Below are 14,337 nucleotides of genomic sequence, written 5' to 3'. Positions count from 1 at the left end.
TGGGAGAGGTCAAATGCTAACAACATCTTTGGTCGTTTTGTGTGACTGAGCAGACAGGTACACATCAACTAGGGCTGCTCGATTATTGAAAAAATAATAATCACGATTATTTTAGTCATAATTGAAATCACGATTATTCGATTAACGATTATTTGTTGCCTTTAAAAAAAAATCCATCAAAAAAGTGACAAAAATCCATCAAAAAAGTGACAAAAATCCATCAAAAAAGTGACAAAAATCCATCAAAAAAGTGACAAAAATCCATCAAAAAAGTGACAAAAAATCATCAAAAAAATGACAAAAATTCATCAAAAAATGACAAAAATTCATCAAAAATGTGACAAAAATCCATCAAAACAGTGACAAAAATCCATCAAAAAAGTGACAAAAAATCCATCAAAAAAGTGACAAAAAATCATCCAAAAAAATGACGAAAATTCATCAAAAAATGACAAAAATTCATCAAAAAGTGACAAAAATCCAGCAGAAAAAGTGACAAAAATCCCAAAATAAAAAAAAATAAAAAATGTGGAAAAAAAAATGAAAAAAAAAAAATTATAATAGATTTTTTGCGATTATGCTAATTTTGTAATCGTTTACCGTTGTAATCGAAATCGTAATCGAATTTCGATTAATTGCACAGCCCTACGTCTAAGCTCAGGTAAGAACAGATCTCAGTGTGGAAAAATGGATGTTCCTGTTCCTTTAAGACATAAAAACACCTCAACATCCAGAACATCATGTGGCAAAGTCATTTCATCTTAAAAAATATTGAAAAGGGCAAAGTAATGCAGGCGAAGAACAGCTTCTCCTACAAATGTAAAGAGTTTGTTTCTGCTGATATGACTCTTTATCTGTAGCTTTGTTTCCTCCATTCGTTCCCAGGTTCAGGGAATATACTGTATATATATATAATATCGAACATGGGGCAGTGATACCGTGGGTTAAAAAGTTGGTTAAAAAGTACAGAAATACTGTTTTAAAGAAACAAATGGAGCTAAAGTCTGTGGCTCTGATAAAACTGGAATAACATATGAAAAACTGCAAAAACATTTTTTTCCTGCCAGATCTGATATAAAGTCAGTTATATTTATCAAAGAGACATGAAATAACTCAACACAGTATGAAGGAAATACGAGGTGTTTGATGACACTGTACAGGGCTTTTGGAGCAGATACTCGATAGTATTTCTCCAGTATTAGATCTTTGAGTTTAAAACGACACAAAGTGAAGTGGGAACAGCAGAAAACTGAAGTCAGGGTCACAGTATCTGGTGGAGATGTGTTTGTTTGTTGATTTAAAGTATTATTTAGAAGACCTTTGACCTTTGACCTTTGACGATGATCCAACTCAGTGAGTTCTGAGTCTGTTTGACAAATGACTGACATTTAAATGTGCCACAGACAGGGGGCGCCGTGAGTCCCGCGTTCACACACCTCCACACACTAATTGCCTAACGCGTCCCAGCAGCCCCTCTGACCCGGCTCGGCGGCGGCAGCGGCGGCGGTGAGGGCCCGGTGAGGGCCCGGTGACCTCCCCGGGGAGGCACTGTGTGTTCTTGTAGTCCGTTTGTTTTGGCTTTGAGACAAGTCGAGCATCATCACCTTGGCAAACAATTCCCAAACCCGCCATAAATTATTCATCTGCACAGGCGGGCCCTGAGCTGCCCTCGCCACTGCTCCGCCTCCTTCGCCGCCGCCTCCTCCTCTGCCTCCTCCTCAGCCTCCTCCTCCATCTCCCGCCTTCCTTCCTTCTTTCTTTACTTCCCTCCTTCCTCCTTTACTTCCTTCTTTCCTATATTTAAAATATATATATCTTAAATGCTCCAGTCTATGTACAAAATGACTGGGACTGCATTTTAAGGAAGGGGGTCCGGGGGGGAACAGAGTCTTTTAAACATGATCTGCTTGTCCCTGCAGTCTGAAAGATAAATATAAAATATATATACTTGGGTTCTGCATACTGGGACTGGGACTGGCTTCAGGTTGAAGCTGCTCTAAATGCCGGCTCCCCGTGAGCTTAAACAACCCCTGACCTCACTTCACCAGCAGGACAGTGAGCTGTCAGTGATGATCACAGACTTCCTCCTGACGCCCAACCACACAAACGCAAACACTCGGCTTTAATCTGGTCACAGCGCCACCGCGTCAGGCCCGGCCTCGGCCCGTCAGGCCCGGCCTCGGCCCGTCAGGCCCGGCAGCCGTTTCTGACCGCGGGAACTGTCAGCGGCGTCAGCGACTCCTCTCAAACTGCACCAGGCCGTTATGTGGGGCTCAGAGGAGGGCGGGGCACAGAGGAGGGCGGGGCACAGAGGGGGCGGGGCACAGAGGAATAATGTTCTTTTATTCCTCTTCCCTGTGTTTCATTTCTTTTACATTTGTATCATTTATTTAACCGATTTGAACCAAGCACATTTTCTCATTTTTTCCCCAATTCTTGTTTTTTTTTACAATTTTATTTTAATTTTTTGATTTTTTTTAATTTTTTCACTTTTCCCTCATTTTTACCCATGTGATCCCCAACTTTTTTTGTCAATCTTTCCCAGTTTTTCCAATTTTTTGCCCCAATATTTTTCTTTTACATTTTGTCACATTTCTTTCCTTTTCAACACTTGTATTTTTCCGACACCAGTAGAACCGACACTTTTTTCCAAACCCAAACGGCAGCGGCGGATCCTGTGCAAATCCAACAAGTGAACTTCCCCGTTGTTCAATCAGATCAATAAAGGATTTTCTTTTCTTAACATTTGAAACTCAATGGAAACTTTGGCCAAAGATAAGAACAGAGTTTGTTGAGTCCTCACCTGTTTGTGCATCTCGATGTTGAGCCCGTACGACATCTCGTAATACTGAAACACACAGAGAAACACCACAAACATCAGCACAGACACAACACGCCAGACGCCATGTTTAACTTTAAACCCTGAGTCAACATGAACCTCCCGGGGCCGAGCAAACAACGAGCCGGAGTCAGGTTCACGTGAAGGAAGTCCGAGGTTTGAGTTCACTGACTGGACGGCACAAATCTAATGTTGATCTGGTCTCCATGACGATCTGACATTATCAACACTTTTTCCACAATGTTCCAAACGTTTCCAAAACCTTCACATTAAAAACATAAAACAATAAAGAAAAACTTTTCACAAAAATTTAAAAGTTCCTCAATTTTCCAAACTGTTTCCCACAAAGGAAATGACCATATTTGGATTAAATCTCAGTCACAGCCTTTCCTGCTACACGTGGATACCAAACATGTCAGTATTTATGAATGAACCAGGGAGCGACACAGACATTTTGCAAACTGTTCCACAATGTTCAAACTATTCAAAAACTTTTCTAAAAAAAAAAAAAAAAAAAAAAAATGAAATAAATAAATAAATAAAAAAAAATCAAAAATATTTTCCAAAATGTTCCAAAACTTTCACATAAAAAAACAAACAAAACAATAATAATCAAAACTTTTCAAAAATATTCAAAAGTTCATTAATTTTCCAAACTGTCTCCCACAAAGGAAATGACCATATTTGGATTACAGCGTCGGTCACAGCCTTTCCTGCTACACGTGGATACCAAACATGTCAGTATTTATGAATGAAGAAGCGTGGGAAAAACCAGGGAGCGTTGCCATGTTGAGGGACATTATACAAACTGTTCTAAAAAAAATATTTTTTATATATATAAAAAAATAACAATGAAAAAATAATGTCATAAAAAAAAATTAAATATAATATAATCAAATTTTTTTTTGCAAACTTTTCCAAAAATGTTCCAATCTTCAGAACTGTTCTAAAATAAAAAATAAAAAAATGTAAATCCCAAACTGTTCCATCTCCCACAAAGGATAAGACCATATTTGGATTACATCTCGGCCACAGCCTTTCCTGCTACACGTGGATACCAAACCTGTCGGTATTTGGAAATATGGAAACATCTGGAAATCAGGGTAAGTTTAGTTTAGTTTCCTTTTAAAAAAAAAAGTCTTTTATATGTTAAAGGGAAAACTAGCCAAGAATCTCAGCATAAACCTCTGAGTGAAAACCTGCTGCTTTAACAAACCTGATTCTTTCCCCACAGTAAAGTCACCGTAATACAGCTCCACAGTCCCGCCCCTTGCAGTCCTGTTGCTCCGGTCCGGAAGCCAAAAAATCCCTGTCTACACGGCCATCGATTTTCCAAAAATCCAAATATAAAGAGTTTAACGTCACTGTAAAACGTGAAGCTCCACCAATCAAAAGCCTCGTAGTAGATCATGGGACTCCCGAGCATCCTGGGTAATGTAGTTCTAGGACGAAGGCTCGCAGTTAAACTAGATGGATCTCAGACGTGCTTTTTTCACCTGCGTCTGACTCTGCGGTCGCTTTAGAACCACAGAGCTGGATTCAGCCCAAGAGTTAAAGACTTTATTCCAAATCAATACGGTCTCAAAGCGAGGGGGGTTTTACTTCCGGGCCGGAGAGGAGGCGGGACTGTGGAGAGGAGGCGGGACTGTGGAGAGGAGGCGGGACTGTGGAGCTCTATAATCACCTCATTTCCTCCGACAGAAGAACCTGATGCCAGTTTCAGTTTCATCAGCCACAAACCAACACAAACATCTGCTTCTCCACGGCCCGCCCTCCACACGCTGAAGTTACATCACGCGAGGGGAATTCAAGGCTCGCGTCGCTTACTTCAGCTGAACTCCACTTCAAGTGCTCGTTCACAAATAAGCGGCTCTTCTGTGATAAACAGCAAATGAGCCGAGCTAATGAGAGCTGGAATCTGCTCGCACCAGACACTCAAACAAACACGACGGAGCAGGAGGAGACGAGAGCTGCAGAGTCGTGTTTGTGCATGTTTCATCATCACAATATTAGGAGATCAATGAAGAAGCTCAGAGCAGCAGATCAGCAGGTTCATGGAGGACGGCCTGGAGCAGCTCCTGAAGGTCCTGGTTTAGGCGCTTTTGACAATGAGGGAAAAGACTCACAGATCATTCTCAAACTTCTCACATCTTTGATCCAGGAGCAGATCCACTTAGAGCTGGACAAACATGAGGTCGAAACCAGGAAAACACTGAGTCAAAACATCAATACGTCTAAAGAAGATTCTTGAAGGAAAACGGTCTAACATGAGCATCATCACTGCGGGAGACAAACCACAGTTTGAGAATCAGTGGTTTACAATTTGAGATTAAAAACATCAGATGAACTATGTTTAGAACAGAGGTCACAGAATGACAGACCTCGGTCTGGATTCGGACCCGAACCATGTGGTCTCTCTTTCTCTGCAGGAGGCAACAACAGCCCAGAACAGAGGGATTTAGAGCTGCCCTTCAGCTCTTTGAGACTTTTTATAGTTTTAAAAACGGCCTAAGAATGACTGAAATACAGAGAACCCCCTGATGACCTCATTTAATATTCAAGCGCAAACAATGCCACCGTTTCATGATCGTTTTCTAAAAATAATGAGCAGTGAGCGGCATGAACCTGAACTAAACCAGGTCTAAACCAGGTCTAAACCAGGTCTAAACCAGGACTAAACCAGGTCTAAACCAGGTCTAAACCAGGACTAAACCAGGACTAAACCAGGTCTAAACCAGGTCTAAACCAGGACTAAACTGGGGCTTAGAGCAAAGTGCAGAAACACAGCGCTGCATTGTAAATAATGTATTCAGGGATTCCTCTTTTAGGATCCACTCACTCATTCACACACCAGTGTATGTACAGTATGTACACAGAGAGCCCCCCTCCCCCTAACACTCAGTGTATGTATGTACACAGAGGCCCCCCCTCACACTCAGTGTATGTATGTACACAGAGGGCCCCCCTCCCCCTCCCCCTCACACTCAGTGCGCTCGTGCCCGTGGAGTGAAGTTGTGTGTGAAACAGACAGTGGATGATCAGCTCCTTCACAGGCGTGTGTTACACCAAGAGCAACACGGACCAAACCTCAGCCCCACGTTTATTCAGACCTGTGAGGCCTGATAGGATTTGATTTAGAGGAAACTCATACGGGAAGTTTCATTTAAAATGATGATCAGTCGAACTTAGGATTTTTGCAACATTATGGGCTGTGCAGATCGGGGGGGGAGGGAGAGAGTCTGAAAGGCACAGCTCTGATGTCTCTGATGAGTGAACCTTCAGTGAGGGCCCCTCACCTGAGGGATGTTCTGCCAGGACATTTTCAAAATACTGAAACTTTCTCACATTATGAGAGTACTTTAACAGGTAATTCATCTCTTATTCGCAAAGTAAAAATTCTCAAAATCCTCTTAGGGCCAGAGGTTCTGCACTTGAGGGCCGGATTCGGCCCCTGGGCCTGGCGTTGCCTGCCCCTGCTGTAGTGTGTCTTGCTGTGTTTGCATCTGCAGGATCATGAGACGACCTGCTCCCAACTGTACCAGCGTCGCCCCATGTAGGAACTCATACATGTAAACAAGCCACGCTGGAGTGCAGCTGTGCCCCACTCGCTCTCACGCAGCCTGGACTATTGTACATGTTTTAGTGTTGGAGAAACCTCTGCAGACACAGGGAGAACCAAACTCCACAAACAAACACGTTCATCGACACTAAACACGTGAGGAAACCGTTTCAAACTCAGAAGTAAACATGGATGGATTTCCCGGTGGCAGTTTGTCACAAATGAACAGGACTGAAATGGGAGCGACGGCAGCGCTAACGCTATTTACTCTGTTAATCATCTTGTCAAGATCGAAACTTCAGAGCAATAACATCGAGTGCAGCAAAGAGAAAGAAATAATCAAACTATTACAACATTTACTCCATTTGGGGAAAGAGAACTTAGCCTTAAAGGGACATTTATCCAGAGTGTTGCTGATTTCTGGAGATATTTTTTTGTAATTCATGCAGTTCTTATGTTTTAAGAGTTTCGTGGCGCTAGGCTAGTGCAAGGCTAGTGCATGTCTATGGTATCAGCTAGCCTGCATTAAAAACAGTGTGACCCGCTCCACAGAGCACCTGAGGCAAATCACTTCTAACACCAGACTGCAAAAAGTGAATATCAAGCATTGGCTTAAATGACTTGAATTGAGGAAATGTATCTTGTTTTGAGCGGTTTTCACTCATTTAGACACTTTTCCTGATTCCCTTTGTTTGTTTGAGGACATTTCAGACCAGTTCTAAGGTAAATCTCGCTTGAAACAAGAAAGCAAAATTGCCAATGAGATAAGACCAATTTTCTTACCCCATTGGCAAAAGAAAATGACCTGAAATAAGGACGAAACGAATTGAAACGAGTCAGAAACATCTGTGAAGTGAAATAATCTAGGACAAAAAATACCTTCTTAACTAGTCAAAACAGCTAAAATTTGGATCATTGTGCTCAAATTGAGATGTTTATACTGTTCTAGTTAATTACTTTTTGCAGTGCAGACTAACCATAGAAATGTCTGTGTCCATAGAATCATGTTTGGAATATAACTGACCTGCATCACATGAATGATCACATTTTGAGGGACTATTTTCTCTCAGATCACTCCGCCGCCGCATAGCTTATACAACCATGAAGCTGATGCTGCTCAAATATAAGTTCTTTTAAATGATTCTATGGACACAGATGGTTAGTCTGGTGTTATAAGTGATTTGCCTCAAGTGCTCTGTGGAGCGGGCCACGCTGTTTTTAATGCAGGCTAGCTGATACCATAGACATGCACTAGCCTTTCACTAGCCTAGCACCACGAAACTCTTTAAATATAAGAACTGCATGAATTACAAAAAAAATATCTCCAGAAATCAGCAACACTCTGGATAACGAGGACATGAGGCCCCATGTCAAACATCCTTAAATATCCCTTTAAGCTGAATATTCTCAGCTTTTGTATCAACCGGATCCTGGAGCAAAGTCTGGAGCCGTCGCAGAAGCTTCTGGAACAACGACACAGAGAATCAAAGCTGAAGGAGGTTCACGCGTGTGACCCGTGTTTCTGTGACTTTGAGTCAAACATGACCGAGAGCAATAACTTCTCTGACTAAAGCAAACGCTCGCGGCCCGAGGGCGGGAGGGAAGTATGTGAACGCTGCTGGTACATTCCGGCGCCATCTGCTCACGGTGAAGAACTCACTGTCCAACCAACCTGCAACAACCAGCGAGGGCAACATCACTGGTTCTCTCAGACAGATGCAGATGTGCCAGTAGGTTTACACATCTGGAGGAACATGAATGACACTCATGCTCAGTGATGTTGGACATTTACAGTGAAAAGAATGCGTGAACTCAAATCATGGATGAAAAGTGCAACATATGAAGGTGTTTCGTAGATGTGGCTCCAGCAGAATAGAGTGAAGGTCCCGTTAGTTCCATCTCAGTCTAACCTCAGTATTATTGAACCCACCACCATTTCACCACCACGCACTCTTCCAAAACATTAAAGATGGGGGCGCGGTGACCGGTACCGTTTTCCTCTCTTTCCATCCATCCATTTTCTTCCGCTTTATCCGGGGCCGGGTCGCGGGGGCAGCAGACTCAGCAGAGACGACCAGACTTCCCGATCCACACACACCTCCTCCAGATGTTCTGACCCCGAGGCCACACCTCCTCCAGCTGTTCTGACCCCGAGGCCACACCTCCTCCAGCTGTTCTGACGCCGATGCCACACCTCCTCCAGATGCTCTGACGCCGAGGCCACACCTCCTCCAGCTGTTCTGACCCCGAGGCCACACCTCCTCCAGCTGTTCTGACCCCGAGGCGACACCAGGCCAGCTCGGAGACATAGTCCCACCACCGTGTCCTGGGTCTTCCACAAGGCCTTGTCCCGATAGGACATGCCTGGAACACCTCCCGCGGGAGGCGACCAGGAGGTATCCGGAACAGATGCCCTAGCCACCTTAGCTGCTCCTTTTGACGTGAAGGATCAGCGACTCTACTCCGAGCTCCTCCCGGGTAACTGAGCTCCCCCAGCCACCCTGGGAAGGAAACTCATTTCGGCCGGTTGTATTCGCGATCTCGTCCTTTCAGTCCTCTGCTCATTCATCTGTTTTAACTCGATAGGAAAATATAAATTCCACAAAACCGGAGCAAGCAGCAGCGTTGGAAAAAGGATGTTTTTGGAAAGACTTCCTGTCGACGTATCCAGCGTTGCTCTGATTGGTTGATGCAGTCTGTCAATCCCGCCCACTCGTTGACATCATGCTGCTCCCAGACTACATGTCTTTGAAATATCTCTGAAACAGCAGGTCGTGAGGCCGGACAGGCAACGTGGGCAGATCTCAAAGTTCATGAAGCCAGACGGACTTTATGTATGTATTTATGAATACATTGTGGAATTGTGGCAATAGGACGCAATTTCCAAATCAAGACTGGAGGCGGGGCTTATGATAGAGAACCAGTGGTGCAGTGAGTTAATGTTCTGCTGAAAGTCCTCAGAGCAGCTTCTGTGGCTTAAAGTCCAGCTCATTATGACAGAACAAAGGGCTCTGGGGAAAGACCGCTGTCCCGCGGCGCCATCTTCACTGTTTGGTTACAGGAGCAGCACTGGCTGATGGGAAATCCTAGCACGGAAGCTGACGCACCGTTAACTCCCGCCTCCCGCGCTCTGATTGGCTCGTCTTGGTTTTGCCGGAGTCAGCGAGATTCAAACGGCACGATTCCAGACTGTATCCATGTGTATCTGAACGTGACGCTCAGCCTGACTCGTGCTAGACCAGGAACTTACAGGAACTGGAGAAGAACCACTAGATTATAAACAGAACCTTCTCCACAACCACTCAGAGATTCACTGATGCTAAAGGAGGAAATGCACGGTATTAGAAATTGTAAACTTTCAACAGGGTCATTGTGGTACGTTATTTAGTCTATTTGAAATGAGTTCACACATTTTTTTCACAATAAATGGCTCCACAACATCACTGACCATGAGGGGAAATAATCCACCAGAGTGTGTGAACTTATAATATCTCCACCTAAAGCTACACTACCTGAATCCCTCCGTTATCAAACAGTCAAAGTCGGAGGTACTTGAGTAAAAACTCATCGACCAATCAGGATCTTTCCCCAACAGTGCCGCAGGAGCCGCCGCAGATGTGAACAATGGAGGATTAGCTTCATGAAGAACCGGAGCTCCAGCAGCTCCGAGACTTTAACAAAGACACACCAGTGTTTCTTTACCTCAACACCAGGATTAAATGACAAGAAAACTTATTTCAGAGGCTGAATCTGCGCTGGGAATGTGTTTGGGCCTCGCTGATGCAAAGAGCAGTCCCAAAGCTAATGCTACGAGCTAAAGTGTCCGTGAAAACCACAAATGAGCACAAATAAAGTCATTAATCCACCGTCGACATAAAGAAGAGTTTAACAATGATCACACACTGAGCCGGGCTGATTTGATAGCTTAGCGCTCACGTTTCATCTACAATTGACTAGCTGATCTTATGCTAACGGTTAGCATCTGAAGCTGACTGGCCTCTGCATTCAAATCACAACAAACCTGCTCTAACAACATCGATTAAGCCGGTCAGGAGGTGATCACGCACTCTTTTCATCAACAATGAGCTGTAGCTGGAAGCTAACGGGGCTAACGTGGACTAGCCATGGTCCACCTGCACAAATACTGTCCCTTTATTCAAGCGTATGGGCTGGAAATGAGCTTAAATACTGAGGAGATCCTGGTGAAACTTATGTGAACATAGTTAAAGATCCAGAGGACATGGCAGGAGCAGAGACGGACGGGTTTGCCCCAAAACAGCAGCTCTTTTTCAGGTAAGATGCAGCTACGCTTCAGCTCCGACTTCAATAAGCAGAAGCCTCCAACGAGGGGCTGCGGGCGCCATTTTGACGCGTGAGGAGCAACATAATACAAGAACCCACGTGTTCAAGAACATGCTTGTAGAGGGTGAGCAGCTGTGAGACAAAGGCACAGTTTAGTGGGTTAAAGGGCGGGGCTCGGGAGGGCGAGAGGTCAGCACACGGCCTGTAATCAACACACGTGACCTCTGACCCTGACCCCGAGCGCCCGGGGAGGGTCCCGGAACACCTGGGAGCCGGAGCGCAGCCTTACCATGACGTAGTGACGCTGCATCTCCGTCTTCTCGTTGGCCAGTTTGTCGTATTCCACTTTAAGACTGAGACGGGACAGAAAGAGACAGAGGTTAGTCTGGACACGATGGGACGCTCAGGCTGCAGGTCTGACGAGGAACAATAACATCTTTAATCTGGACCGAAGCCTTAACTTTACTGGTCTCACTGTATATGACAATAATAGAAGTCGATGAGGAGGAAGATTTCAACGTTTTCAGTGACATTTTGAAACAAATATCGTGACAATATGGAGTTATTTGCAGTTATTGTGGCCCAGATAACGGTGACCCCCCCCCCCCTCGCCCCTGGGTGTCTGTGAGACTCCACGCCGGCGCCGTTTACCTGTGATACTGCGCCTGCAGGAACTGGAACTCGTCTTTGATGCGGTCACAGGACTCGGCCACGGTGAACTTGAAGCCAGGCTGACCCGGCTGGTGAGGCGCCTGAGGGGACAGAGACACGGGGTCAACGAGAGACCGGGAACACAAAGAGGGACGGGACTGAGGGGTTTAAGTTAATATTAAAAGAGGCGTGTACAGGGGCGACAGGGGCGTGGCCTAAATGTGTGACGTAATAACAGAATACACCATTATTCAGGGTTTCTACAGGCGGCAGAAAGTCAAATATAATCCTTTTTAATGCCATTTAAAGACTAAATCAGTCTAGTCATTAATATTTTAATGACACAAATGCAAAAATTCTTGGCTCATTTCATTTTGTAAGATTTGTAAATATTCAATCAAACAGAGAATGAGAGAAAACGGGCGACTTTTGTCAAAACCACAGTGGAATTAGCTTTAGGCCACAGTGTGCGACATACGGATGTAATCAGAAAAAAAGAGTTTAAACAACATCATTTTACTGGATTCTTTCACATAAAGTTTATTTTCTGTGAAAATTTGATTTTTGCGCTTTTTAATAACTTTTCCTTCAATTAATGTAATGACTTTTAATGCATCTAATGCATTAATTAATGTGGCCCTCAGGCTTCTTGTTTTACATCAGATGGGAGATGGGACTTTCACTGTAATCTTAATAATTCCACACAGTTAAAACATCCAGGTGAATGAAAGCCCTGACACAGACCTGTGTTGGGCAAGTTACTTTAAAACTGTAATATATTCTGTATTAGTATTTACAGCTATAAAAATGCAATATGTTTGTATTACACATGAATGTTTCAGAAATGTTGCTGAGTAACTTTTGGCAAACATAAACCAAAGAGTTTTGAGGGATTATTTATTTATACTTAAGTTACTGAGTCCAGGTTGTGTGACATGTCTGACGTGTTACAAACATGTTACAAAGGAAAGGATGTCCGTGTTTTCAGGAACACGGTGAAGAACATTCCTCCTGACAGACTGAAGCAGCAGATTCATTATAACGTCTTTATCGACTTTACCGGGACAGAAATGTGCCTTTAATCCCGCTGAAGGAACGGGATGTTGGACCAAAACCCGACTCCAGATTCCAAAAGTCACACAGTTATTGCAATATCCGGCCGTGATGGCGGCGTGTTTGTCCAGTATTGTGCAGGAGCCTGTCAATAAGGCTCTGTGGATAAGCCAGTGTTTACATAACCTGCACAGAGTTTACCCGCACAGATAACCCAGTCTGCAGGAGACTCGTCCTTTACATTACACCACAACTTCAGTCTCTGTTTCCATCTGTTTCCATGTGCGCAGAGCTCTCCACACGTCAGGCACTCGTGTGACCGGGTCTGACAGGAACCAGACATTAAAATACCTACGACAAAAACACGGAGAATATTCAAACCTGGGAAACCTCATTGATCCAAGTCTTTGCACATTTTTACCCAGGTTTTCCGGACGTTTCCCAAAACAACTAACCAAGTCTTCATCATTATTATCTCCAAAACATGGAAACTCAGACAGAGTTTTGTAAACGAACCGTGAAGCTTCTGAGGTTCCCATTTGTAACTCCAGTATTTATGAAAGTTACGGATGCACCGATCCGATACTGGTATCGAGTATCGGATCCGATCCTAGAAAAAAAATCTGGCATCGATCGCCTGTTTTGACTCAACATTTAAAAACAACTTTTATGAACAAAATGCACAAAATGCTCACGTCAACTAATCAAAGCTGGGAAATGAAAGAATATAATATTATGTAATATACAATGGTGCAGATGGTAGAGCAGGTCGTCTCATGATCGGAAGGTTGGGGGTTCGAATCCCGCTTCCTGAAGGCGCACACTGTTGTTGTGTCCTTGGGCAAGACACTTCACCCTCCTCGCCCCCAGTGTCTGTGTGCACTGGTGTGTGAATGAGAGTGAGTGGCTTTGAGTGCCTAATGTAGGTGGAAACAGCGCTATATAATAATATTTATATAATACAAGTTGATAATATAAGTTTACCATGTTTTTAGTGGTAGGGGAAACTCCTACAAAGACCCGGAGAGAACATGCGTCTGGTTTGAAAGAAAAGAGACTTTATTGATCTGACCCTGGAGGAAACAGTCACTCTTTAACTTGTATCGGCTCAGACCAGTATCTGAGGCACAAAAGCTGGATCAGTGCATCTGAAACCAATAACCCTTTGATGAACTATTGTCCAATAGTTCGATGATTCTGAGGTTCTCAGTCGTCCAGGACTTTCCCATCGAAGTAAAGATTTGAAAACTGTCGTCTGGATTCTGGTATTTGTAGTTTTCTGTAGTTTTCTGTTGCCAGTGCAGCGTTTGCCGACGACAGCGAGGTTTCCGTGTGGTTTCCGTGTTGTTACTCACCGGATGCCGGCCTTGTGGGTACATGGTGTTCCCCCCGAGGCTTTAAATCACCGTCGGCCTCCCGCAGACGGCTGACCAACGCCGCACAGCCAGGACCTGGACACACACACAACGCCATCAAGACACGCCTCCCAACAGCAGGAGGAGGAGCTTAAATACTACAGTCTGTTTAAGATGTCAAATACTGTTAACAAATCAGTGTCAGTGAGTCCACCCCCCTCACAGCTGTGGCCAGATGCTGATTAGACATGAACATTGCACAGGTGTCTTTGGTCAGTGGTTCTCAAAGGGGGGGCGGGGGGGTTACAGAGGTACGTCCATGAAAAGATAGAGGAAATGAGTCCCATTTTCGTGAATCTGCTGTCACACTATTAACCAGAGCACTTGATGCTGAGCTTTCATGGCGAGCAGATGTGTTACATGGAAGTACAGCAGATTTACTCCAATTGATTTTACAGCCTGAGATTAAACTAAATGAAAACACCAAGAAGATGGGAAATAAATAAGTAACATCCTCCAAACAGAGACTGGCTGAGATGTGTGGGCAACATTCATACGTTTGTGGCCGCTGTTCTGAC

The 14,337-nt window shown here is 44.1% G+C and overlaps 1 protein-coding gene across 3 annotated transcripts in view; it reads right to left on the bottom strand.

Annotated features, from left to right (window-relative positions):
• Positions 1-14,337, bottom strand: part of tle3b (TLE family member 3, transcriptional corepressor b) — an 85,897-nt gene that overhangs the window by 64,870 nt on the left and 6,690 nt on the right. For all 3 annotated transcript variants that reach the window (XM_079555105.1, XM_079555107.1, XM_079555106.1), the window contains exons 2-5: positions 13,760-13,855; positions 11,352-11,452; positions 10,990-11,053; positions 2,804-2,848 (exon numbers count right to left, since the gene is read on the bottom strand). In XM_079555105.1, coding sequence (XP_079411231.1) covers positions 2,804-2,848; positions 10,990-11,053; positions 11,352-11,452; positions 13,760-13,783 — 234 coding nt within the window. In that variant the 5' untranslated portion in view covers positions 13,784-13,855. The remainder of the gene's footprint in view (positions 1-2,803; positions 2,849-10,989; positions 11,054-11,351; positions 11,453-13,759; positions 13,856-14,337) is intronic.

The sequence above is a fragment of the Gobius niger genome, assembly GCF_951799975.1.
Source record: "Gobius niger genome assembly, chromosome: 4".
In the NCBI taxonomy this organism is placed as follows: Eukaryota; Metazoa; Chordata; class Actinopteri; order Gobiiformes; family Gobiidae; genus Gobius; species Gobius niger.
The sequence above is the reverse complement of the archived record's forward strand: the minus strand, read 5'-3'. Positions and strand labels throughout refer to the sequence as shown.